General features: G+C 38.0%; 1 protein-coding gene across 2 annotated transcripts in view; it reads right to left on the minus strand.

Moving 5' to 3' along the window:
• LOC146002811 (RING finger protein 145-like) overlaps positions 1 to 27,291 on the minus strand; it is a 47,202-nt gene extending 19,911 nt beyond the window's left edge. The window contains exons 1-2 of one of the 2 annotated variants that reach the window (XM_083140769.1): positions 26,954 to 27,291; positions 4,880 to 5,087 (exon numbers count right to left, since the gene is read on the minus strand). In XM_083140769.1, the coding sequence (XP_082996895.1) occupies positions 4,880 to 5,066 (187 nt within the window). In that variant the 5' untranslated portion in view covers positions 5,067 to 5,087; positions 26,954 to 27,291. Of the gene's footprint in view, positions 1 to 4,879; positions 5,088 to 26,941 lie in introns of both variants that reach the window. The other variant, XM_083140768.1, reaches the window with a different exon arrangement.
• Positions 27,292 to 27,541: the final 250 nt, after the last annotated feature.

A 27,541-nucleotide genomic window follows, 5' to 3' on the forward strand; every position in this document is an offset into this window, starting at 1 on the left:
TGCTACGATGTTTTAGCTGAAAAACAAAACTTATCCGAAGTAGATTGCTCCCATAGTGACTGAGTTATAACAATTTTCCTCCAAAAATGCTATTACCTATTTTTCGTAAAAAAAAAAACCAACAAGAAATCACATTTTAGCTTATTATTCAACTTGTATGACACCCTAGAACATGAAACATGTTTAATTCTCTTGAGAAATTTCCATTCTTTAAAAAGAATACTAAAGTTCGCGTCTTCTTCCCAAATAGCGGGAGAAGAGGGGCAAACTCCAGATTTTTATGTTTTTCCATTGAAATTCGGGGGATATGCCCCCCCCCCACAAGCCCTCTTCCTCGGTCCGGTGTTCTAAATTAAAATTATACACGGTTGCATGCGCTGATGTTTTAGCTGCAAAACAAAAGTTATCCGAAGTAGATTGCTCCCATAGTGCCCCAGTTATAACAACTTTCGTCAAAAGAGTGTTCGAAGTAAATGAAGACGATATTCCCTGACATTCCTCTGACTTTTTTTGACACCTCAAATTCCCAGACTTTTCCCGGTTTTCCAGGTCTGTCGCCACCCAGCCTTGATTTGCAAGATACTTGACTGCGAGTCTTATCTGCGTATAGATTCTTTGTTATGTACTTGCCGTTCACGGAACTGAGTCCACGTTCAACTAACAAGTGCACAAATACGTATTTTTCAGTTTTTTTAAAGCCAAATGTAAGTTGGAAAAGGTGAATGAATCTTTGAAAAGGAACAAATTTTGGTTTTGGCCACACTTCTAGGGACTCAAAGACAATGGTATCTGTATCTGTGCAAAAATATCAACAGATACTTTCTGATACCGATACCCTTGGTATCGGCTCAGCCCTAGTAAATACAGTATGTCGATTTGACACTGATATATAGCATTTTCTGTTAAGCACTGCAAGCTAGCATTAGCCTCAGCAATGACTGATCCATACAAAATTCTGAAACTTTATCCTTCTGTTCCTTGGTAACTATGAGGTCTGCAGAATATATATATATATATATATATATATATATATATATATATATTCTGCAGACCTCATATATATATATATATATACACCGTGCGTTCATTTCGATCTGCAGCCGAGAGATCGGGAGAAGCGTGGCGGGCGGCGCTGACGGAGATGCCGACATTTGCGGCCTGTAATGCCCGCTTATTTTTATTGACATATGCAGACATTTATATAAATATTGCAAAACCAGCACTAACCTGTGTTATAACACGCAAAAGTTCTTCTGTAATTCATCCAAGTTCTGCCGTTATATACACAAATAAATACGCTTTAGAAATGATGTTAAGAGCCACAGATAATAAACATTTTAATCATAGTTTTGACCTGTAACGTCCTGCTTAAGTTTATATCCTTGGAAGAGTTTTGTGTCGATGGGGATCGTTTGGAGGTTTTGAATGTGCAACACTGTATCAAGATTACGCTGCAGACGAAACCGTTAAAAGTCAGTGGTGTTCGTGAGCTTCCGAAATCTCAGAGCTCGAGTTTTTTGTTCCTTCGCGACTATCGTGGCGAGCAGACGTAAACAAAGAGCATGTTAATTTCGTACTGTGCCCAAGAGTGTTATTCTTGGTTACTTGCCGTTACTTGTTTGTGTTATTGCAGTGTGTATGTGTGTTGTGTCAGTGAGACGATTGGAATGACAGCCACAAGGTTCACGTTAGAACAAATAATTTTTATGTATGACACTTACGTGAAAACAGACTCGTGTCGAGACGTGTGTAGGCAATTTCTACAGAAATTCCCAGGTGTTTCACCTCCACATAGAGATACGGTTAGACATCTTGTCCTTAAATTACGAGAAACTTGATCGTTAAATTTTAAAATACCTAAGCAAAAACGACGTATTCTAACCGAAGGAAAACTCGATGAAATTGGTGCAGCGTTAGAACGTTCTCCAAACAAACCTCTACGCAGTGTTTCACAGGAGATGGGAGTGTCAAAATCATGAGCACATACAGCCACAAAGCTACTAAAATTAAAACTGTACCCTTATAACACAGGTTAGTGCCCGTTTTGCAATATTTATATAAATGTCTGCATATGTCCATAAAAATAAGCAGGCATTACAGGCCGCAAATGTCGGCATCTCCGCCAGCGCCGCCTGCCACGCTTCGCCCGATCTCTCGGCTGCAGATCGAAATGAACGCACGGTATATATATATATATATATATATATATATATATATTGCATATGTTCATACCCTGATAGTACAGTGGAACCCCAATTTTACATTTTCATGCATTACATATTCAAACAACTAACAACTTTCTTTACACCAATTTACATGACCCAGTTTTTGACCTTCGGTCAAGTTGTGTGGGATCCAATGGCTTGAAAGTTTCCATGCATTCAGATGACCATGCAAAATAGTATGTATTGCTTTCATGTTAATGTTCAAGGATGCCTGAATCCCATGGTATGTCACATGCCGATCTTTCTCAATCATTTCCCGCACAGCATCAACATTACTGGCAACAACAGATGTGGATGGACGACCTTCACGAAATTCATTACTGAGAAATGTGCGACCATGCTGGAATTCGGAAAACCAATTGTACACAGACCTATTGGATGGTGCTTCATCCCCAAAAGCCAAATGAAGTCACTCGATGCATTGTTTCTGTGTTAAACTACACTTGAAATCATAAAAAATCATTGCCCGAAAGTGTTCACGAGAAATTTCCATTTCTCACACGAAACTACTACTTCAAACTGCTGTGAAAAATAAACGAATAGGCTTAAACAAACAATCAAAGATAATTTCAACATAAAAAGGTCTATTCTTCCGATTTTTATAATAGCGGAACACTAGCACCACTGTTGGTGGTAGTTTTCAGAAACTTTTCCAGCAACACTAGTATTAACAAATACACCAAGTTTTAGTGAAATCAGAATAGGTGGCTGTAACTTTGAAATTTTACTGGTTGATTTGATGTGGAATAAGCCATTCGTAGTATTTTTATGAGTGCAGTAGTCATAACTCATGTACATAGTGATACTATATGTTCCGGCCAGCTGGCCGATAATGAAGTTCAATGTTATTAAAAGAACTGAGTGTGGTGAAATACATTATACTTCAATTCTTTAACCCTCTAACGTGGAATGTGATATGTATGTCACAAGGAGAATTTTTGACTTTTGGAACATACTGTGACTCAAAGTTTGGTAATGCATTTTTTGAGTGCAACATGACCCTTGAGGTATCTCATTAGTAGGGCCAGAGACTTTATGTCCTATAAAACTGTAAATATGTATGTAATTATGTCATATAAATTGGAAAATATGCCATGAAAAATTACAAATATGTCAGAAAAATGCAGAAATATTCCCAGTAAAGCCAAAAATATGCACAACAGTACTCTCGAATTTCTCCCATACCCAATAGAGTAGAGTAGGGGCTGTAATATACCGAATGTTATTTTTACTTTTGACTGATATTTGTGAAAAGCGAATAAAGGCAAAGAAATGAGAACGAAACTTCTTTACTTCCCGTGCAACAATGAGAGAGAACATTTTTCCTCAATAATGTTTGCATGGCTATCAATTGTCGGTGGGATAAAAAAAGTGGGGGTATTTTTGTTCTGTACTAAGAAAAGACGGCACCTTTCTTCCTCCGTAATTTCCATATCCTGCCATCCACAATATGAACTATCCGTTATGCTAAAGCTACGAAGAAAAAATTATGAAATAACCGATTATGTGCGAGACAATTACGGAATTATACAGAAATATGTCTTATTACAACAAAATTGGCGAAATATGTCAAAATATGCTTTGTAAAGTTTGTCTATTTCGGCTGATTTTCAGATATGTAAAGATCTCACCCCAATAATATATCTGAAGCCAATTGAAAAAAATGTTATAACATAAAGTCCCGGGCCCTACACATTAGTAATTAGATCCTGGCTATATTTGGGAGGGGGTGGGGAAGAAGGGGTAAAATTCCCACTAAAACAGGAACGATTTTCACATAAGAAAATTCTCTTTCGCTGAAAGTATCGGCAGCAAGCTCTGAATTCATGATATGACAATGGAAAACATATCATGCAAAACGTACTGTTTTGAACCCTCATGCTTCGGGTTTGCCTACATGGGGGCTCAATACTGGATTTTAATTTCAGTTTCAGTACAAAAGGCTTAATAACACTAAAAATTAACATAATATCTACATAACATTCTTAATAAACGCACAATGAAAAGGTATGTTCTAGAGTTCCGCAATTCACCGCATTATCTTCGCACCCTGTGTTTCCAGTCCAAAAATTGGTTTACAACCTTTCATTGCATAATCATCACATTGGTGAGTCAGATAACAAAACCAATCATAGCGGCACAGAATTTTTGGAGACAGAAAATATAATTTGTAAAGTTCGTGAATTTTTTCAAATGTAATATTTTGTCTATAACAACTAGTGTGCTAACTTTCTTTAGACCAGAAAAATGTTACCTAACTGTCGCGAAAAAATTGTGTGTGTCGATTTTGACTATTTAATTTTAAAGTATTTTCACAAGTCTTGCGTGCATCCTAAGCTTGCACCAAATAGAGTTTACTAATAAATGATTTTTAAGTACAGGTTATATTGGCATGATTTTTTAAAGAAAAAGCTTCAAATAATTGTCACAATTTTTTTAAAAAAAATTGCCCAAAATATGCGACGATTATGCGGTGAAATATAGTAAACTCGAAGTTGAAATTATATATTGAATAGTTAGTTAATAGGTTGAATGTTGTCATTAACAATTGTAAAAAGTATAAACAGAGGAAACAATATATTGAACAACTGATTCCAGTCTGCCTTTGGCATAAAATAAGAAAAAAAAGAAAACTTATGAAATGGGAGACTCACCTGAAGCAGTTAAAAGGGAAGTTATGATATCAGGCCATTCTAGGGATTGCGGCAAGGCATTGTACAATAAGAACTGCCATGAGTAATCAAGGATGAACAACCCAGGAACTCTCAGGATGATGGCCACCACTTGCTCCAGCTGCTCATCCTTTATGCTCACTTTCAAACCCAACAAGCTTATATCCATGTTGAGGCAAAGTCACAGTCACTGAAAAAGAAAAAGAGACTTGAAATTAACATCTGTATTGCAATAAACTGAACACAACTATTTTAAAAGGCTTCATTGAGCATGTTAAGTACTATACTAGATATTCCCGAGAGGAATATCTGGAAAGTAATTAATGGCAGACTTTTAAACACCAAATTTGACATATCATCCAAATCATATCAATCATTCATCCATCAGAATTTGAACACAAGTATACACTTATACGCAGGGGTAGAAAAATACAGGGTGTCTAAAAAATTAATTTTTTTTAATCGTTTTGAGTTCGCTTATGGATATTTACATTACCTTTTATAAAATAATGAGAACAGTATGAACTTTTTAATGTTTGTGTGTTTTGTGAATCATTAAAACAGAATAAAAATCTTAAAATATGCACTGATATGGGGTCATTCCATGCCAAACCATCCAATGGTGGTTGCATGAGCATTTTAGAAAAAAATCATTTTTAGTACATAGGTTTGTACATGTTTCTAGATATCAAAACCAATGTTCAAAAAAAATATTGTTTTAGTTCTCCTGGGGCAGCCATTTTTCCAACATGCACATGGCTTTTTTTGCTCATGTAGCAGTATACAGAAACCTTAATATCTCAAAAACCATTAAAGCTAGAGACCTGAAACAAAATTCATTTTGTAGCTAATGAAGTATACTTCCTATGATATTCAGGTATGTTTTGCTTGAAATTGCATCGTAAGTATGAAAATTATGGTAACAATAGTTGAAAAATTGGATTTTTAAGCCCGATTTTTCTAATGAAGAGTTTAGTCTAAGGCTAAACCTGCAGGGTGTGTGTAAATAAAATATCAGTGCTTAGATATGCACCCCTTTTTTACAGCATCGGCTCAAACATGGCCGTTTATTGAATTTTGACAGTTTTCGGGGTTAAATATCTCGGATGGGTCCCCTTTAAAAATTCTGAAATTTGGCACATAGGAAGCCCTTCAACTCATAGTAAAAATCTCAACTTTTAGATTCAACTCGTTTTGGTCAATATGAGGTAACGTATGTTACCTAATTTCTGACATTGCAAAGTAAGGTTAAACAACATTCCATACTTAGAATACCTTGTTCTTTTTTTAAATTTGGGTTAAATAAAGGCTCAGAAAATATAGTAACATAAGGTTTTAATACTTGACTTACCATAAATTGAAATTACAAGGTATGGCAATTGAAAATCTGCGAAATTTCATTGCAAAAGGTTTGATTTATTAGGTACCCATGACCAGTTGGTGTTGTCAGCTCGTTTCCTATTCATTCTCTTTGTTAAATCAGGCAGGATTCTTTGTTCTTTCACTAAGTTCCTAAGTAAATTATCAGAAATCTTCAGTTCATCACATATTTTTTTTGACCAAGTGGTAGCAATCAAACTGATGATTCTGACTTTTTCAACATTAGTTTTTTGCTCATTTACATTTTTCTTCTTATAATTTCAATTACATGATTGTACTGGCCACACAAAGGATTGTCACACTTGCTTTCCTTTTCTTCAGTTTTAATACTTAGTGAAAAGCAACTTTCCAGTTTCCTTTGCGCTCCTTGTAGGATGTGAATAGTTTTTCGAGCTAGATCACTTTATTGTTTTTCTGCAATCAGCCTCCTCAGTTTTGAAACAGGAGATGCATAAAAAACAGAACAGACTTCATGCATTTCCTTTAATTTTCCTTGGCTTGGCACAAAGACATGATTTCAATTCTGACATTTAAGTGAGTCACTTTCTCCACATATGAAACTTTTACTCCAACATATCAGGCATATTGATTTAACTGGTATAAGGTTTTCTTGACACTTTTTTTTACCTTACCTTACTTAACCTTTTCTTTAAGTGGTACTTCTGAAGATCTCAACATACTTTACCATATAAAAAGTAATGGTATTTGCATATTGTCTCTAATCATTACACCAGTAGTCTTCACCTAAGAAGTGTTATCATTTTCACAGACTTTGTTAAGATTAGTTAGGTCTTTGGGAACCTTACCAAAAGGGTATTTACGACAGTCCTCTCCAATTAAAAATATTACAGAACACTCCATTTCCTGTCACAGATAATGAACATTCACAAGTCTACTCTCGGCATATTAGGCAAAGGAAGAATGACAGCAGAGATTGTACAGTGGGATCTATGAGTATTAACGTGCAAATTGTCCATCACCATGTTCGTGCACTTTATTTGCCCCAATAAGAGCTTCAAGAATTAATTCGAAACAAGCTGTTGACAACTTTTGCACCAGCATACTAAAAAATCCATCGCTTAAAAACACGTAGGATGTAAGAGAAAAATTAATGAAAACAGTCATGGACAATTTGCACGGTAATACTCATGGATCCCACTGTACATGCACAGATCAATTCCAGGCTTGCCTCACATCCTATCAAAACATGTCTGAATCTTCTGCTGTGCATGACTCACATCTATTTCAACGAATGTTTTTTCTTGGGGGGAAAAAAAAGTGGAAAATAAAGGAAACAAAAGATAATATATTCTACCAGCTTTGACACTCCAAAATAAATAGCCTACTTTCAGTGCAGTGCCCAAGGAGGGGTTTGTGGGGGTCATAACCCAATACCTTTGGCCTAGTATTCCATAAACAATTATGTCCAAGGCAGGATAATGTGGCAAAAACAGGGCTGTATACTAAAAAAGTATATGTTACCCCCTCCCTTCCCTTTCGAAATTCCTGGGCATGCCACTGCATATCTTAAGCTGCATGTACTGCTACATTGATAAAAATATGGGAGAAACTCAGTTTTGGAGCTGACAACACCAACTGGTCATGGGTACCTAATAAATCAAACCTTTTGCAATGAAATTTCGCAGATTTTCAATTGCCATACCTTGTAATTTCAATTTATGGTAAGTCAAGTATTAAAACCTTATGTTACTATATTTTCTGAGCATTTATTTAACCCAAATTTAAAAAAGAAAAAGGTATTCTAAGTATGGAATGTTGTTTAACCTTACTTTCCAACGTCAGAAATTAGGTAACATACGTTACCTCATATTGACCAAAACGAGTTGAATCTAAAAGTTGAGATTTTTACTATGAGTTGAAGGGCTTCCTATGTGCCAAATTTCAGAATTTTTAAAGGGGACCCATCTGAGATATTTAACCCCGAAAACTGTCAAAATTCAATGAACGGCCATGTTTGAGCCCATGCTGTAAAAAAAGGGTGCATTTCTAAGCACTGATATTTTATTTACACACACCCTGCAGGTAGGTCTACACATGAAAAAAAAATTAAGCCTTAGACTAAACTCCTTCATTAGAAAAATCGGGCTTAAAAATCCAATTTTTCAACTATTGTTACCCCATTTTCCACCATAATTTTCATACTTACGATGCAATTTCAAGCAAAACATACCTGAATATCATAGAAAGTATACTTCATTAGCTACAAAATGAATTTTGTTTCAGGTCTCTAGCTTTAATGGTTTTTGAGATATTAAAGTTTCTGTATACTGCTACATGAGCAAAAAAAAGCCATCCGCCATGTTCGAAAAATAGCTGCCCCAGGAGAACTAAAGACAATACATTTTTTTGAACATTGGTTTTGATATCTAGAAACATGTATAAACGTATGTACTAAAAATGAAATTTTTCTAAAATGGTCATGTAACCATTTTTTAAAAAATTGGTTGATTTGACATGGAATGACCCTATGGTAGATTCTGCCACATATTAGAATGTATTGCATAGTAGTTCATGCTGTTACTAGTTGAGCCTTCCTTAGAAAAGCCATTCTGGTGGGAAGAATTAATATATCGTAATCCAATCTTGTATTAATTAATACATTAAATGTTTTAAGATCAGTTGGAATCTTGGCTTTCTAAGACCATATTTGTCACACACACACACACAAAAAGTTGGCTCCTGAGTGAATTTGTTTTTTTTTCCTACAGTTTGAAGCAAGCCTTATTACTTAAAAACCAACAAAACATCCTAGTACAGTAGAATAGGCAAGACAAGAAACTCCTCGCGGCCTCGCGCCCAAGCCATACGTAGGGGAAGGACGCACAGAAGCAGGGTTGGCAGTGCATATGGGCCAAACTGTCTATGCAGAACGAGAACACAAGAAAAGTAAGCAAGAAGATCTGGGTGGTATGGTGGTAAACGTACAACGGAATGGCCGTGTTCTGCTAAGATGGAATCAATTTTTAACATCTTCAAACGGGGTTTGTTTATTTTCACCAATGAATACAATTCTGGTTTGAACATGTGTGCGTTAAAGGGGGTGGTGTTTTGAACGAGCCACTGAATCATAATGTCTTTTCGGGAGGAGGAAGAAGGCGTAGGATTTATTTGTATGTTATGGCATGAGGCGTTGTCAACAACAACCACACTGTTTGGTGTCAAATTTGGGATCAACTTCTCTCATAGCCACTTCTCAAAAATTTTGGGGCCGGACCCTGTGGCTGAGTGGTTAGCACATCTCTCTGCGATGCCAAGGGTCCCGGGTTCGAATCCCGCTCGGGCATGGTTGTTTGTGAATGTCCATTCATCAATTTCATCACCCATCCCCATCTTCGCAAATTAGCCAAGAGGCATAACACGCGAAGTAAAATAAAATATATCAAAAAAAAAAAAAAATCAAAATTTTGGGTATTCATATCATGGTGATAATCGCCAAAAGATTTTCCAGATTTGAACATTAACCGCCAACATGTACAACAATTACATGTTGCCCTTTAGACACCGGTGCTTTGACGGCAGCTGCGGTTCCATCCACTCAAGCTTCTTCCTTTATTGTCGAGCTGTGAAAATAAGACTCGTCAACATAAACAATGGGTCACCCTTGTCGACGAAAGATTTTTATGACTTTGAGGTATGATGAACGTAAACTTCTTACTTTGTCCTTTTCTATAAGCAATTGTCTATTATTTTCTGAGTTTTCCAACTTAAACTCTAGGTGACGTATTATCTTACGCACACACCAGAGACTGAATTGGAACTCTATTCCTTGTTTCAAAACCCTTCGGATACCTTCCCCGTCCGTAAGGTGAAATTCGTGCACAACATGCCTAACAACACACTTATCGAACTCGTTTATATGACTTTTGATTTTTCGGTGAGGTCGTGTTTTATGGGGCGTATGAAAGTGTTTCTTCAACGTAGTGCATGCTTTACTTTCTATTAGTACAATTCTTCGCACACTGCTGAAAAAACACCACATGCGCGAGCCACCCTCCTTTGCAACTGGTTTTCGGACATACGAACTCCCACCTCGTCTTTCATAAATGCATTGACATTATATACAATTTCTCGCACTTCGGTGTGGATTACTTTCTGTCCACCGAGTTTACTTGATTTCTCTGAAATGCAAGCTTCCATGGTAGCAAGTACACTGCACACAAAACAAACACATACTTTAAATGAAGACAAGGAAGTCGATCACGTTGTTTCTGCTCACAGAACATTTATGACGTTCGGCAACCCTGCCTGTGCACACGATAAGGGAAGTTCGCGCATGCTCTTGCCGCGTATCCGACCCAGCACACCGGTAGGAGAGTTTCTTGTCTCACCTCTTGTACTGTATTTCCCTATATCCAAATCTGCTTACAGTTTGATAAATCCAATGAAAACTCCGATGTCACTATTTAAAATTTCCCTTATTGATCTACAGTCTTTTGTTTTTCCTCTGTTGCTATGCTCAAAATGTTTATAGAAATTTATACATCGTAATTTCACATTATCAATAATTTCATCATAATTAATTATACATCATATTAATTCAACACAATGTTATTGCAAAATATAACAAAATAGAAATTGATAAAATCACAAATATATCATCGTGCATATTAAACACAAAATTAAACAATATATCTAATCACTAGAGCCCGGAAGTTCAGGCATTTATTTTCATTAAAATAGGCAGGCAAAAAGGCATTTATAATGTGGAAAATAGGCACTAAAAATGAAAAAAAGGCAAAATAAACCGAAAAAAGGCACATTTGGAAGTTGCTTACTTTTATCTATAATTTCTGGCAAAATGTTAAAATCTACATTGGGAAGAGCATTTCAATTTTCTCCGTCTTGATTGCACATAACTACAAGGTGCTTTTTAAGTTTTCAACAGAGAATGTTTTTCATAATAGAAAATGATCTTTCTACTTCGACAGATGTTATTGGAGCATACATAAAACAAGCTAATGTAGCTGGACTCATTTTGGTAACAGCATTTTCACCTTGTAGAATATCACAAATTGTTTTCAATTGTTTCAAGTCCTCATTTGCACTCACTACCCGTTTGCACTTTTCCGCAACAGCTGACCCCTTTTCTCCTGGCACTTCCATCATCTGCCGCATAGATTCCTCATAGATTTTCATGGATGCTATAATTGTAATTGTCTCTGGCAATGCACCATAATGTGCAAAAATAAACTTGAATAGCACAGGAGTTTTTCCACTTCAAGAATTGATTGGATTGATTTGTTGTTTTAAGTCCACTTTATGCACAGTAAGGCTAATCGGGACTGGACCTACAGTTTAAAGTGGGATCCGAACCACTTGTGCCTCCACCGGGTATCGAACCCTTCAAGAATTGAAGCCGCTTCATTTTCTGGAAGTGCATCTATCACCTCACTGATTTTTTTCAAAGTCGTTAGCATAATAAATAGCTTCTGATATTCAGGTTTACCATCTGGTCAAGACTGGTTGCGGAGGTAAACTAAGCTCAGATGCAACTTCCTTAAATTTTCGGGTTCGAGAGGGAGATTTCAGAAATATCTTCTTTGTGTTCGAAATCAACCTGTCCACTTCAGCAGTCAATCATGCACAAGGAAATGTTAACCGAAAGGCAATATCCTAACTGAGCATGAAATACATTTTTCTCGCACTTTTCTCCTTCAGCAATGTTGAAACATGCATGAGTTCAATATTACTTAAATAAAGTGAAAATTATTCACATAATAAACGGAAGAAAAATAAATGTCAACAACGTTTTTTGGGAGAACAATAATTTATATACACATTTTTTTTTTTTAAAAAAAATGGTCAAATTTCATTGAAAAAGGCAAAAAGAGGCATTATAATTAAAAATAGGCAGTGGGGTCCCAAATAGGCAAAATGAAAAGGCTTCTAAAACATTCGAAACAACATACAAATTGAAAAGGCTTCTAAAACATTCGAAACAACATAAAAAAACATATATACGGAAAATTTTTATCAATATATGCAGTAGATAAAAAGAGGCATTTTGCCAAACTTCCGGGCTCTACTCACATCACTCGCAGTGTTTTGTGCAATTTTTGGTCCCAAGATCACCGAACCTTACACAGTGTAACTTCTTTTTGTGTGGTTTCATCAAAGACAGGGTATTCGTCTACCGACGCAGCCCTAAGGGAGTGTATCATCGCAGCGATAAGACACTATCGACAGGGTCATGTTGGTTCGAGTGTGGAAAGAACTAAAAAAAAAAAAAGGTAAAGTGTTCCCCTGTGCATAGCACCACGCCATGAAGGCGTATAGGGGGTGTGGGGGTAATGCCCCACACTTTCTTGATCCGGTCGTGAGGGGGGGTGATGTGATCAGCATCACGCCCCTGACCGCCTTTACCCCCCAGGGTTTCCCCCAGGTACCCATGTTATTCGACGCTGGGTAGGCGCCGGGGTCGCTTCCACCGTTAGAAAAGTTCCCGGATTTGAACCGGCCGGGGATCGAACCCGGGACCTTGAGCATGGTAGTCAGATGCGTTACCGACTGAGCCACCGCGGCCACCGTGGAAAGAACTAGACAATCATATTGATGTGTGCCGTGTCACCCATGGTGCAAACATTGAACATTTGTAGGTGTCAAAAAACACTATTTGCATTCCTCGTTCATTCTGCACTACTTTCATTAACGTAAGTTCAATACTTTACTTGCAATACATTTTTGTTAGTCCTCAATTATTTCTGAAATACCCTGTATTATCATTGGACTTCACTTAAAGTTTTAAAGTCATTTTTGTTTCATGGCTTCCAACATTTTTGGATTTTAAAGACAATGAAGATAAATTTGACAACTCATCTGAGAAAACTGACAAAGCTTGGGTAAAGAAACATTGCTTTGAGTACAATTCATGCTACATTTTATGTCCTGCATTTATTTCTATATACCATCTCCAATGCAAATGGCTGACTAATATTTGTTTTTGAACAAAAATCAAGCAAGCAATATAACATCTAGAATATTTGATAACAGTTTGGTATATCAGAGACACATTTCTTCATTTTTACACAAGAAACTACTTACGGAAATGAGTTTCTCTAAGGTTTTTAACGTTCGTCGAGGTATTTTCTTTCATCATGGAATCCATTTGACCGGGAAATCATGTATTTTGCAAGAGAAATACCTCACTGACGCACAATTGCCATTGCTTTCCTATGTGAACCAGATGCTCCATACGTTTGATGAGGTAAAACCCTGTCAGTGTTTCCAATCACACCTTTTTTTTAAACTATGCTTGCCTAACTTAACCAAACCTTATCGGAAATGGTTTGTGGGGTTATCCGTCAGCTAAACGTGCATAATGTGCGATTTGCACACGTGATGAACATGATAGTAGGTATTTTTCAGTGAATAAGGTTGGAAACACTGCATACCCACAACAATAGTCAACTTGTGCCCACCATATTGTGTGTTAGAGAAGCGAAAAAAGGAATAACAAAAACTACTCTCTATGTGAAAAATTGTGTTTGTTTTTGTGTAAAAAGCATAATGGCACCTTGAACTATGTTCCGCAATACACAATTGGTAAGTACGAACCATGCGAAACACAAAATATCCAATTTTAATGTCTCTCCGATATACCGAATATTTTTAGAGGAAAAATAAACATACAAAGTGTTAGTAGAAAATATTTCAGCTCCGTTACTGGTTTTCTCTTTTAGTTGTAGCTCTTTGCAAATACCCATTGTTTGTAAATTTGAGCTCTACTTAATAACAATTTGATATTTAAAGCATAAAGAGTACTATGTACTGTAGATTTTTTTTCTTTTTGGTAGTTCGATATTCCATGGATAACAAAGTTACAACAGGCAGAAATTATGGTAAGAATTCACAATACCAGACCCCTCTCTGATTTTTGCAATATTTCGCATACTCACTACTTGAGGCTTCTTAATCACGAATTTGAAGTTAAAATTTGGGGGTTACATCTAGAAATTGCAAAATAAGCAAAATTGAGTGGTCTGCGATCGGCACGATTGCTCATTATTTATCGGAAAATTTACAATACCGTACCCTTTTGCAATTTTGGTAACGTTATAGTATAGGGGTGATGGATTTCTTCAAATTTACAGGAGAAAGTACTTACAGAAATCATTTTCTGTAGCATTGTGGAAGTTCGTGAATCCATTTTAATGGGAATACATGTTGTTTTCTGCAAAAATCTCTGTCCAACATGCTGTTTCCGCTGCCGCCATTTGCTTTCTGCACAAGAGCACAATGTTCCGTGTGTTGGATGACGTAACCCCGAGCAATCGTGCCGATCTCAGATCACACAATTTCACTTATTTTACAATTTCTAGATGTGACCGCCAAATTTTATCTTCAAATTCATGATTAAAAGGCCTCAATTAGTGAGTATGCGAAATATTACGAAAATCAGTTGCAGCGAACATGGCGGCAAGCAGTGTGTCTGTGCCTGTGGAGCAGCGGTGTGTAATCAAACTTCTCGTGAAGGAGAAAGTGAAACCAGCTGAGATTTTCAGACAATTGCAAGCACAGTATGGTGAACAAACGATGTCGCAGACAAGAGTGTACGAATGGTGTGAGCAGTTTCGCGAAGGACGGGAGATGGTGACAAATGAAGCGCATGGACACATTCGCCCGACTGCAGTCACACCAGTGAATATCGCACGAGTTGAGCAAATGATTCTTGAGAACCAGCGAGTAACAGTGCGGGATATTGCTGCCGAGGTGAATATCAGTGTCGGGAGTGTTGAGACAATCATTCACGACCATTTACGCTTCCGCAAAATCTGTGCAAGGTGGGTTCCCCGCCAGCTGACATTCGATCAGAAGTGGTCACGCAGGACAGTCTGTGAACAGCTTCTGAATCGGTTTCGAGCAGAAGGTTATGAATTGTTGCAATCCATCATCACGTGTGATGAAACATGGTTGCACAATTCAACCCCAGAGACCAAAAGATGCAGCATGGAGTGGCGGCATAAAGATTCCCTGCCCCCCAAGAAAAGCAAAACGTAGCCGTCCGCTGGAAATATCATGGCAAGTGTCTTCTGGGACATGAAGGGCATTATCCATGTGGATTTTCTGGACAAAGGGAGCACGATTAATGCCCAGTATTACTCCACATTGTTGAGTGGTGCTGTACGAAAGTCAATTCGCAAGACAAGACCTGGGATGTTGTCTGGAAATGTCATTCTTCTCCGTGACAATGCCCGCCCTCACACGGCCAATGTGACAACAACTACTCTGGCCGACATGCGCTGGGAAGTTCTGCCCCATCCCCCCTACAGTCCGGATTTAGCTCCCAGTGATTATCATTTGTTTGCACCCCTTAAAGACCATCTGGGAGGGAAGAAATTCACGACAGACGAAGCACTGCGGAGCGATGTCCTCCAGTGGCTACGACAACAACCAAGTTCTTTCTATGCCAAAGGAATTCGGGAGCTGCCAGAACGATGGCAACGGTGCCTCGGAGTGCACAGAGAATACTTTGAAAAACTGACATAGTTTGGTGTTTCTTCTGCTACCTATTTCCTCTGCAGAAATAAAAGTCCCGGTCAACCTTGAATGACCCTTGTATATACAGGGTGTCGCAAAAGTCCCTTAACAGTCACCCTAGAGACGTGTAGTGCAGAGATTGACATGATTTGAGTATATAGTAATACTGTAGGATAGGGGGAACATGATTGCTGCGGGTGACCATGGCGGTGGCCATCTTGGTATCCGCCATTTTGGATGGAGGTCAAATTTTTTAAATGGGAAGGTATATGTGTGGCACATAATTTTAGGCTAGAATTGCACCAGAAACAAGAACATGAAGTCAGTTTTCAGATATCTTTAATCTGAGAAAAGTTATTGCGCTACAAAATGTGCTCAATGTGCTCGCCATGCTCCTGTAAACACATCCGTAAGCAAGTCTCCCATGCATGCGAACATTCAAAAGAGTATCGGGAGTGACAGTGGCACAGGCCTCAGTGATTCGTTGACGAAGGTGACGCATATCACGTATTGGAACTGCATAAACCATGGCCTCAAGATGGCCCCACAAGTAAAAATCAAGAGGAGTAAGGTCTGGAGACCTGGCTGGCCACTCTCTTGGTCCTCGTCTGCCAATCCACCTACCAGGGAATTGGACATCAAGGTACTGCCGAACAATGTTCCCATAATGAGGTGGTACACCATCATGTTGAAAAAAATTCTGGGAAAGACCCATCCGGCATACACACTGAAGGTAAGACAAGATCGCATAGCAACTGTAGGAGGGTGGCTACAAACAAGCAGAAATGAAATTCCCCGACTTTTCCAGGTTTTCCAGGACAAAATTTACATTTTTCCCTGACAATTACAAACTAAACTAAATCAATGTTTTTGCAAATGGAAATAATAAACTCATACAGATCCACATATGGTTTTGCTAAGTACGAATATTATCTTCTATTAAATTGACTTAATTTCTCTATTCTCTATGACTTGAATTCAAACTGCAAAATAGTGTATTTGGAAAATTATTACAATTCACAAGCTAAGGAAGGATTATGGAATTTTGTCATACGCAGGAAGTTTAAAATGAAATACTTGCTTATTTGTAAAGTTACGACTAAATGAGATAAGAGTGACTGATTAAGAAATACAATTTGTAATTTATCAGTCTCCTTATACATTCTCGGTATTATATGTTGATATTTCCACTGAGGTTTGGAACCTTCTGCTTGCAAGAACCATGAGTGCGGACTCATTTTTCAATGCATAAAGCTACTTCTCTCTTCTCTGTAAAGCAAACAACTTAACTCTTGCATATAAGTGAAACAACTGAATCGAACAAAAGAAAGTGTCATATTTCCTTACATTATCGATGGGATTTCTGCTTCAGTACAGAATATCCAAGTGAAGTCCTGTGAAACTGACAACATGCAGTTATACCATTAATGCTGGCGAAAAGGGTATGTAGGTATTAGAAATTTAACGCAAGGAATTTATAGAATTGCATTGTATAGGTACCTGATTTAGCTAACCAACACATTAAAACAGGAACACTCTAATAATAAAAGCTTCTGAAAGTTCATATACGAGGGGCATCCTGAAAAAGCTCCAATGGTGCCTATACGCAGCACTAGTGGTCAGAGAGCGACACACACACATACAGGCAGGAAGAAGCGGCATGTAGCTGTAATCTGGTACAGTTGCAATGTAGCCGGTTTAGGACAGTTCTAGGTTAAAGATTGCAGCTCTCATAAAGTCTCCCACCGACTGCGATGTAGCCTACATTGCACGCTCAAAATTTGGCACAGAGCAATCGTGTCAGGTGTGCAGACCGGACGTCGTGAGTGATAGGATGGTCAGACGATGGTGCAGACAATTCATGGAAGGCCAATCGAATGTGCACAACCCCATAGAGCTGAGTACACACGGGCCCTTTGCATCACTTCAGGTGAGAGATCTTGGACCACTCCCTGTACAGCCCTGGCCTTGAATGTACCTACTTTCATCTCTTTGTTTAACTGAAGAGGTTTCTGGCAAGGCAAGGATTTGACAGCTAAATTGCGGTAGAGATTGTTCCAGTCTTTGGTGTCGCACACATATACCATGGGCATACAAAATTTAGTGCCATGCTGCGACACATGCCAGAACAACGGTGGTGATTATGCCGAAAATTTTTCCCAAAATTCACATTTTCATTTTAGCGCATTTTCTGGCAAATATCTGAAATTATACCTTCATCGTGTTTTTAAACTACTGTTTCAAATTGTAAGTCACATGGCTTATGCCCCTTCGTGAGAGTTTGATATCTTGAAAGTTATTTTGGGAAAGTTATTTTCCATACCCCTTTTATTAATTTTAAGGTAAGGATTTTAGATAATGAAATTTTGGTGTGGAGTTAGGGCCCCACACTTTATTGATCACGGCTGAAGGTGGGGATGAAGTGATCAGCACCACACTCCTGGCTGCCTTTATCCCTCAAAGTTTCCTCAAGGTACCAGCTTCGTATGATGCTGGGTGGGTGCCAGAGCAGTTTGAATAGGTGGAAAACATCCCGGTTCTCCCCCGCAGGGGAACGACCCCGGGTCTCTAGCATAGTAGTCAGGTGCCCTAACGACTGAGCTCCATTATTACTCACTCGACAAATGCCGATAGTACGCACTTAGCTTGGTAATTCAAAACATATCTCGTGCGACAATACGAAGATGTGACGGTAGATACGCACTCGATCTCCTGTTAGAACCCTGCCACTTTGCTCTGTGATGCAAATGGTTTTGATAGAAGTTGAAAAAATCGTGGGAAATAAATGATTTAATGTGGCTGTCGGAATCATTTCACGTATGTATAACTCTATAGTTTACTCTTGAGTAAAATGTTGGAAAACTTGCATGTTCTTTGTACACAAACATGGCCTAGAAAAGACAAGGATGTTGGATTTCATGGAATTTTTTATTGTTTTAGGATATTTCTTTAAAAAAAATCGCTAAACATGCCTACAATTCACATTTTTTTTTGCCAAATTCGCATTATTTCGATATTTCGAACGGGCGAAAAATGTGTCCAGACATCACTGCACATTCCTAAACATAATTTCGCAGCAATTACCATTTTTAACGGTTTTGGCGTTTGCAAAAATATCAATGTACCTACTAATCGGAAATTACTTTCTGGCCACCCCTCGTATAAATCAGTAGATGGAAAGTGAAAATTTAGCAGGGCTGGCAGAGAAAAGTCAATTCTTGAAGGAAGTGATTTGCTGTTATGATTGAATGATTCGAGTAAATATATTAAAATATTTACGTATTTATTATTAGCATTTCATTTCATAATATTGGACATTTAACTTCACTCAGTGAGAGATTTAAGACCATCCCTCACGAGATTAAACAGACAGGACAGAGAGTGGCAATAATTTCATTGCAATACTATTGTTGCAGTAAATTTGAGGTTGAAAGCATGCACTTGCCACTTTTTAAAACATTCACCAATGCACATTTATGTTTCACTTTTTCGTGATAGTATTCAATATATCCCATTTGGTTGGATTCTTCTTGATATGTAAGAATAGTGCAATGTCATTGTAAACGTATGTTAACTTGTGCGAAACCAGTAATGCGTCAGGATGATGAAAGAAAACCTCCGTAAGCACTGCTACATTAAATAAGGTGAAGTGAGCCAGAAGAGTAATAAATTCCAGCAGCATATTTGCAGTCTAAAGCTCTTCTTGTTTATGCATTCGATTTTTGTTGGATGTTTCAGTCCATGCAATTTCTGTCGCATGTTGTAGTGAGATACTTTGTTGGCCGTGGTGATATTCGACAAAAATCGTATGTATCGATGGAACATATTTGTTTCCATGTTCCTTCAGTTTGACCAACAAAATGCCTTACTACGACGTCCGACAACTATCGGACGGCGCCACCCGCTCTTATCCCCTCCATCTGTTGACAAGTCCCCTTACTACTCCCATACGGACAAGAAAAAAATGATAATTCAATGCATTTTTCACCACATAATATTTAGAGGCTTAACCTTTACTCCTCCAATGATACAAACCATTATGGTATCATCATGGTAAGGTCGTACTGGCCCGATGTTACCATATGGTATAATGGTGCTAATTACGAAATGAATGTGCGTTTTGGACCTTCATACTCTTATGTTTGGGTGGAAACTCTGACACAGGTCTGGAGCAAGCCTGGGAAATTGATATTGATGACCAAGCTCCCCCCCCCCCCCTTTCCGCAACATATCCATGCCATAAGAGTTTATTTCACATTTTGGCTCATTATTCAACTTGTATGGCACCAAAGAACATGAAACATGTTTCATTCTCTTGAGAAATGTCCATTCTTTGAAAAGAATACTAAAGTTCGCACCGTCTTCCCAAACAGTGGGAGAAGAGGGGTTAAACTCCAGATTTTTTTTTCCATTGAAATTCGGTAGTCGCTCCCCCCAAAACCCCCTTTCCTCGGTTCGGCATTCTGAATTGTACACCATTGCATGCTCTGATGTTTTAGCTGCAAAACAAAACATATCCGAAGTAGATTGCTCCCGTAGTGCCAGAGTTATAACAATTTTCCTCCAAAAAAGCAAATTATCTATTTTTCGTTAAAAAACAAAACATTTTGGCGTATTTAACTTGTATGGCACCCGAGAACATGAAACATGTTTGATTCTCTCGAGAAATGTCCATTCTTTGAAAAGAATGTAGCAAACTCCAGATTTTTGTCTTTTCCATTGAAATTCCGGGGTCGCACCACCCCAAACCCCCTTCCTCGGTTCAGCATTCTGAATTGTACACTGTTGCATGCTCTGATGTTTTATCTGAAAAACAAAACATATCCGAAGTAGATTGCTCCCGTAGTGCCAGAGTTATAACAATTTTTCTCCAAAAATGCAAATTATCTATTTTTCGTTAAAAAAAACAAAACATTTTGGCTTATTTAACTTGTATGGCACCCGAGAACATAAAACATGTTTCAATCTCTTTGGAAACGTCCATTCTTTGAAGAGAATACTAAGGTTTGCGCCTCCTCCCCAAAATAGCAGGAGAAGAGGAGGTAAACTCCAGATTTTTATGTTTTTTTTCATTGAAATTCGGTAGTCGCGCCCCCAAACACCCCTTCTTCGGTTCGGTGTTCTGAATTGTACACGGTTGCATGCTATGATGTTCTAGCTGCAAACCAAAACTTATCCGAAGTAGATTGCTCCCTTAGTGCCCGAGTTATAACAATTTTCCTCCAAAAATGCAAATTACTTATATATTTCGTAAAAAAATAATAATCACATTTTGGCTTATTATTCAACTTGTATGGCACCCAAGAACATAAAACATGTTTCATTCTGTTGAGAAATGTCCATTCTTTGAAAAGAATACTAAAGTTTGCGCCTTCTCCTCAAAATAGCGGGAGAAGAGGGGGCAAACTCCAGATTTTTGTTTTTTCCATTGAAATTCGGGGGACGTGCCCCCCAAGCCCCCTTCCTCAGTTCGGTGTTGTAAATTGTACACCGTTGCATGCGCTGATGTTTTTGCTGCAAAACAAAAGTTATCCGAAGTAGATTGCTCCCATAGTGCCAGAGTTATAACAATTTTCGTCAAAAGACTGTTCGAAGTCAATGAAGACCAAATTCCCTGACATTTCCCTGACTTTTTTTGACACCTCAAATTCCCTGACTTTTCCCGGTTTTCCAGGTCTGTCGCCACCCTGTGTAGGTAGGTCTCTGCATTCAATGTCCCCTCAATGAAAAATTGACCTGTGATTTGGGTATTCCAAATTCCACACCACACGATAGCTTTTGCTGGCCCAACCACGTTCCCCGGGTTTACCCAGTGCAGTTCTTAGAGGACCAATACCGCAAGTTTTGACGGTTGACCTCAACATTGGTATAAAAAAATGCCTCATCGCTATGCAGAATGTTTCGCCAGAAGTCAGGGTCACGTTCAAGTTGCATGACACACCACTCACAAAATTCCACCCTCCTATGAAGATCATCTTCACTGAGATGTTGTTGCGTTTGCATCTTGTAGGTATGCCACTTGTGTTCTGGCATAATCCTGCTAATCGAACTCTTGCTAACACCACATTGGTCGGATAATCGTCGAATACTTTTTTTGGGTGAATACTTTTTTCACGAATGATGCCAGAAATGCCGTTGTTGTTTCTTCATCCGTGGCTGTTTTTGGTCTTCCCGATCGACGTCTATCGTGCACTGCACCCGTTTCTTTAAACCGCTTCAACACATTGGCCACACTAACATGCGACACTGGCGGCCTAAGCGGATGTCTTTGATTGAAGTCATTGGCAATGTCCCCTGAACTCCTTTTGCCGGAAATGAGGATGATCTCAATTCGTTCCTCATTGGACAACATCATGTTCTTTGTCACTTACACTTGCAACAAAAGAGATATGATATCAGTTATCACAATTTCCATACTTTATCACACGTCATCATTTATTCAACATTGCATCAATAACTTTTCACAGAGTAAAGATATCTGAAAACTGGCTTCATATTCTCGTTTCTGGTGCAATTCTAGCCTAAAATTATGTGCCACACATATACCTTCCCATTTAAAAAAAAATTGACCTCCATCCAATATGGCAGATACCAACATGGCCGCCGCCATGGTCACCCACAGGAATCATGTTCCCCCTACCCCTACAGTATTACTATATACTCAAATCATGTCAATCTCTGCAGTACACGTCTCTAGGACGGCTGTTAAGGGACTTTTGGGACACTCTGTATATTAATGTGTGTGAGGTGTATAGAGGGGCCCAAAGGAAGAAATAAGTGTTTTTTTTGTTTCGGCTAAAAAACTGTTTTAGGGGGCACCCCTGCCCCCTCAAATGTCAAGATGAGGAGAAATTGAAGTGGGGATCTGACCCCGAAACCACGTAAATATGGCATAGGAAGAAACAGGGGGCATAGGACCCCTCTATACACCTGCCAATTTTCATGGAAATCGGACGGGGACACAGGGGTCAGATCCCCACATCAATTTGTCCTCATCTTGACATTTGAGGTGGGTTTTGCACCCTAAAACAGTTTTTTAGCTGAAACAAAAAACATGTATTCCTTCCTTTGGGCCCCTCTATACACCTGCTAAGTTTCATGGAAATCGGAGGGGGACACTTAGATAATCTCCCTTTTAGTCTTACAATTTGTAATTATATAACACTGCATATATTATAATGTTTTATTTTAATTTTTAAAACTGTAAATGTAGAACAATTGTATAATATTTGTTTAACATTTCTATCTTGTTAAATGTGTTCAAGGTTTTATCCTGGAATGGAATGTCTCACATTTATGTGTCTTTCCATTTCCAATACATTCGAATGAATACATATTCATTTCAACAGCATTTACAAAATCACCTCTGACATTTTATGTTAAACAAGTAAGATTATTTTTGTGCAAGAGTGTGTTAGCCTATGTATAGCGAAGTATTTTAGGAACAACACTTGAAAAAAAATCTTGTAGGACTAACTAATGAAAAATTTCTTTGTAATCAAAGATCATACCTTTTAAGGTGTGGTAATATTATAATGGGATTGAGATACGAAACTCTCGGATCCGGAACCTGGAACTTTTGGATCCAATTCTGGAATTTTTGGATCTGGATCGGATTCCAGAATTTTTGGATCCGGATCCAGATCCATTTGGCCATCCCTAATTCAGATCACTCAAGGAGGCAAGACTGGCTACTGGAGTAGTAGCAATTTTCCACTAATGATACTCCACTTACATGTTTTAACCTGTTCAGACAAAATCTTATTTATCTCTCCTTTACATACATTTCCATTCATAATGGTTAGTAACGTGCTTACTATGCAACTCACATGATTTAATTAACAAATACAATAATTCTATTTACATTATGGTTTGTTCCGGAGTCAAATAAAAATGACTGTTTTGAATTACCCTTGCATAGGGGTTATATCAACATAAAAATGAAATACTTTAAAATTGTCCAAGCAATCAGTGCTAGACTATTTGGGGCAGCTGACTCCGAATAGATGATGCAAAAGGTACGTTACACAAATATCTCCACTTCAAATTGAAAATGCAATCAACGGACTACTGCCCATAGAAGACTCAAAGGGGTGTCATGCTTGATGCCCTAACATGATGAGATGTTGAAAGTATTTAGGTAATGAAAGTATTTAAGTAATGCTAAGAGCCCTAAACCTGGCCCACCTAACCTAACCACGAGAACATTTAGAAACATTTTTGAATACCAAGGGCTTTAAACCTGACTTGCCTAACATAACTATGAAACCCCTTCGCACCACACATGTGACCTAGATGGTAGCAGATGTCCATAAACAAGACAGCAGTAAACAAATGCCTGGTTGCAAGAGAAGAATCACATAGGAGTATGCAGAAGTGAAAGACTATTCTCCAGCAAACATGCAAATCGCTAAAACTCAGAAGTATGTTACAATATAAATAAAATCAAACTATGAAAAAAATGTTCCGCAGGGAGAGCACTTCGTTCAAGTGCCAAATAGTTTGCACAGGCGGAACTAGGGACAATTTTTCTGTGGTAAGGTCATTCAACAGTAAAGCATGCAGTGAAGGAAAAGCACATGGTAGATAATTGGCAAATAAATAAATTGAACAGTAGCAGGAATTAAACTCGTGTTACAACACAAAACATGCAGCTGCCAACTACAGCCACTTCCTGATACTGAGGAAGAGTGGAGACTGGATGTTATGACTCACAATGTGTCTAGCATGATTTCGCAAAGCAAATGCTGGCGGAGCGAATTTACAATATAGAGAAAGTCTCCAATTTTGTTAATTTTCGGTATACTAACTAATTTTGAAGACCTAATCATGAATCTGTTAAAAAAAACCGGTGGTCACGTCTGAAGATTTGAAAAAAAGCCGATTGAATTTTTTTATATATATAGGTGTTTATGCGTAGTTTTACGAAGAAAAATGTAATCTCTTGTCATTGTGTCCAACCACGCCGTTGTTTTACAAGAAAATGATTTATGATGTTCAATTCTAGTATGGTCCCTATTTTTTCGATGAATGTAGGGGTGAAATGAGTGCTAATGGAACCTAACCTAACCTCGTGTGAATGGTTCGTGGGGCTACCCATGGATGGATTTTGGGGCTAACATCAATGGTTTTTGGGGCTAACGCCAATGGTTTGTGGGGCTACCCGTGGATGGTTTTTGGTGCTAAGGAATAATTTTTCATCAAAATGTACAAATTCCAGACGTGACCCCCGGTTTTTTACAACAGATTCGTGATTAGGAGGCCAAAATTAGTTAGTATACCGAAAATTAACGAAATTGGAGACTTCTCTATATTGTAAATTCTTACCATGCTGGCAAGCATTTTTCCGTTAGGATATTGGTCAAACTATGCCAAACCAGTGTAGCACTTTGGTCAATCAATTCTTGCTTGTTCTGACCATGAAGTTGTCAAGTGCGTAACACTGATTGTTCAATAATTGAGTTGGTGCTTTAAGTCCACTTTATGCACAGTAAGGCTAATCGGGACTGGACCTACAGTTCAAAGTTGGATCTGAACCACTATGTGCATCCATGGGAATCGAACCTGGGATTCCTTGATTACAAGGCGACGACGCTACCACTGCGCCATCGGGGAGGCCCCTGATTGCTCAATGAAAAAAAGTGAAATTTAACAAATATAGTATCTGCTTTGTGTTACCATTATTACTGATTAATGTATTAGAATGTCATATATTCTGGACTTATGACACATGGGGTGCTTAATTACTCACACTTAGAATATATCCTTCCATAATATGAGAAGGCTGCAGTGGTTTTTTAACTTTACATGCACAACTATGCCTTCCACGTGGTTGAAAATGTAAACTATGAACACTTTTCTGATGTGTGCTAGAACGTTCATTTTTGCCTGTCATGCAAAAGTATCCTGTCTCAATTTCAGACTTGCGCTTTGTCTTAGAGCTCTTCACTCTTCGTTAAGTGTCAGCGATAGTGTAACATTGGGCTAGAATGTAGAATATAAAGAAAGTCTCTAATTCACTTCATACTTCTTATACTTACTTTTTATGCACTCCTAGAGACGTATCTCGAGTTACGAGACGGTGGTCGCGTGTTAAAATTGTATATTTATTTGTAGAAGTTGTAAAATAACGTTGTTAATTAACGCGATCATTATCCATAAAGAAACACGGGCACCATCTTCCATGTCAGAACAAATGACGTTCGAAATTCCTTGCGCCGTCTACAGCGTTGCCACACTGTTCAGAGCATTGGTCGTTGAAGGTGATAATTTAGGCGGGAGAGAAAATTATTAACGTGACATAGCCCCACGAACCATCACGGGGACGAGGTATGCCTACTAGGTTAGGTTAGGCCTGTTAGGTTAGGTTCCATTAGCACTCCTTTCGTTCAATTTAGCATATACGGACAACTACAGGTAAGTTTGGCAACAGTGCTTTAACGTTCATTTCAGGAAAGTATGGCGTCTCCTGTATTGATGAAACGTTGTTGGTCAGTTACGTGCTACAAAACTATAAATTTCTTATTGACAGTGATCATTGGTTCACAAATGATTCACGGATAACCATTTCAGGTAATGTTAGGTTAGCTTTAGTTACGTTAGGCAAGCATAGTTATAATATTTCGTTTGTAAAAATACGCAAATACTCCACCGCTGATTTTAGGAAACATGGCGTGTTTTGTGAAACATTGTTCGTCATTTACATGCTACAAAACCACGAATTCCGTATTCAAAGTGATTATTCGCCCAAAAACCATTCACGGAAGGTTCAGTTAGGTTAAGTTAGGTTAGGCAAGCATAGTTATAACATTTCGTTTATAAAACTTATAAAATTTCGTTCGTAAAACTACGGATATAAACCTTCATAAAAATTGGAAAAAAATTAATTTTTTTTTCAAATTTCCGACTTCGCCGCCGATTTTTAATAACACATTCGTGATTAGGAGGCCAAAATTAGTTAGTAAACCAAAAATTAAAAAAATTGGAGACTTTCTCTATATTGTAAATTCGCTCCTAACATTGTTAATTTAATCACGAAAATAGTTGTGAAATAAAAGTTCTACATATTGAACAACAACAAAAGCTGACAACTCTCGATGGTGCTACTAGTATACTTGTTTAGCCATATTAAAATTATTCAGCGGAAGAGATTTAACACTTACTTACCCACTCCCCTACCTTGTATTTATTATTATTCTGCTTCCAGCATATCTCCACGTGCTCTCAGCTCTCACAATTATGTTGTTAACTAGCTGAAGATCCCACAATTGCGATAATGAATACAAATTATTTTTCAGCATACTTGCTCCTAAATCTTCATTTCCACTTCAAAATTAAAACTAAACAATATGATCTGTCTTGATTAGCATAAGTAATTACTACTACGAAACACTATTTCTTTAAACTGTTATAGTTACTTTAACCATGAAAAGGAAAAAATGAAAGTCATTAAAACATGTAACAAAAATAACATTACAGAGAACAGACATGCGACACTTCCTTCACAGACTACTGACTTGAACCTTGAAGCCAACCATCGTGCAGTGTAGCCGAAGCCAATATACTAAATATACCTAATTTTCGAAGCTTCGTGCATTATAGGACCATGTCCGAAAGTTGCAGACCGTACTTCAGAATGGTCTCGCATTGTATTCCTTCCTTTTTTTTTCATGTTTTGTTAAAAAAAATTGGACATAACAATGAATGATTTTTCACTCTTCTTGAGCAGGTACATAAAATTCTATGGGGGGCTATTCACCGGATGTT

The sequence above is a fragment of the Lepisma saccharinum genome, chromosome 19 (genome assembly GCF_977018435.1).
Source record: "Lepisma saccharinum chromosome 19, izLepSacc3.1, whole genome shotgun sequence".
Taxonomy (NCBI): Eukaryota; Metazoa; Arthropoda; class Insecta; order Zygentoma; family Lepismatidae; genus Lepisma; species Lepisma saccharinum.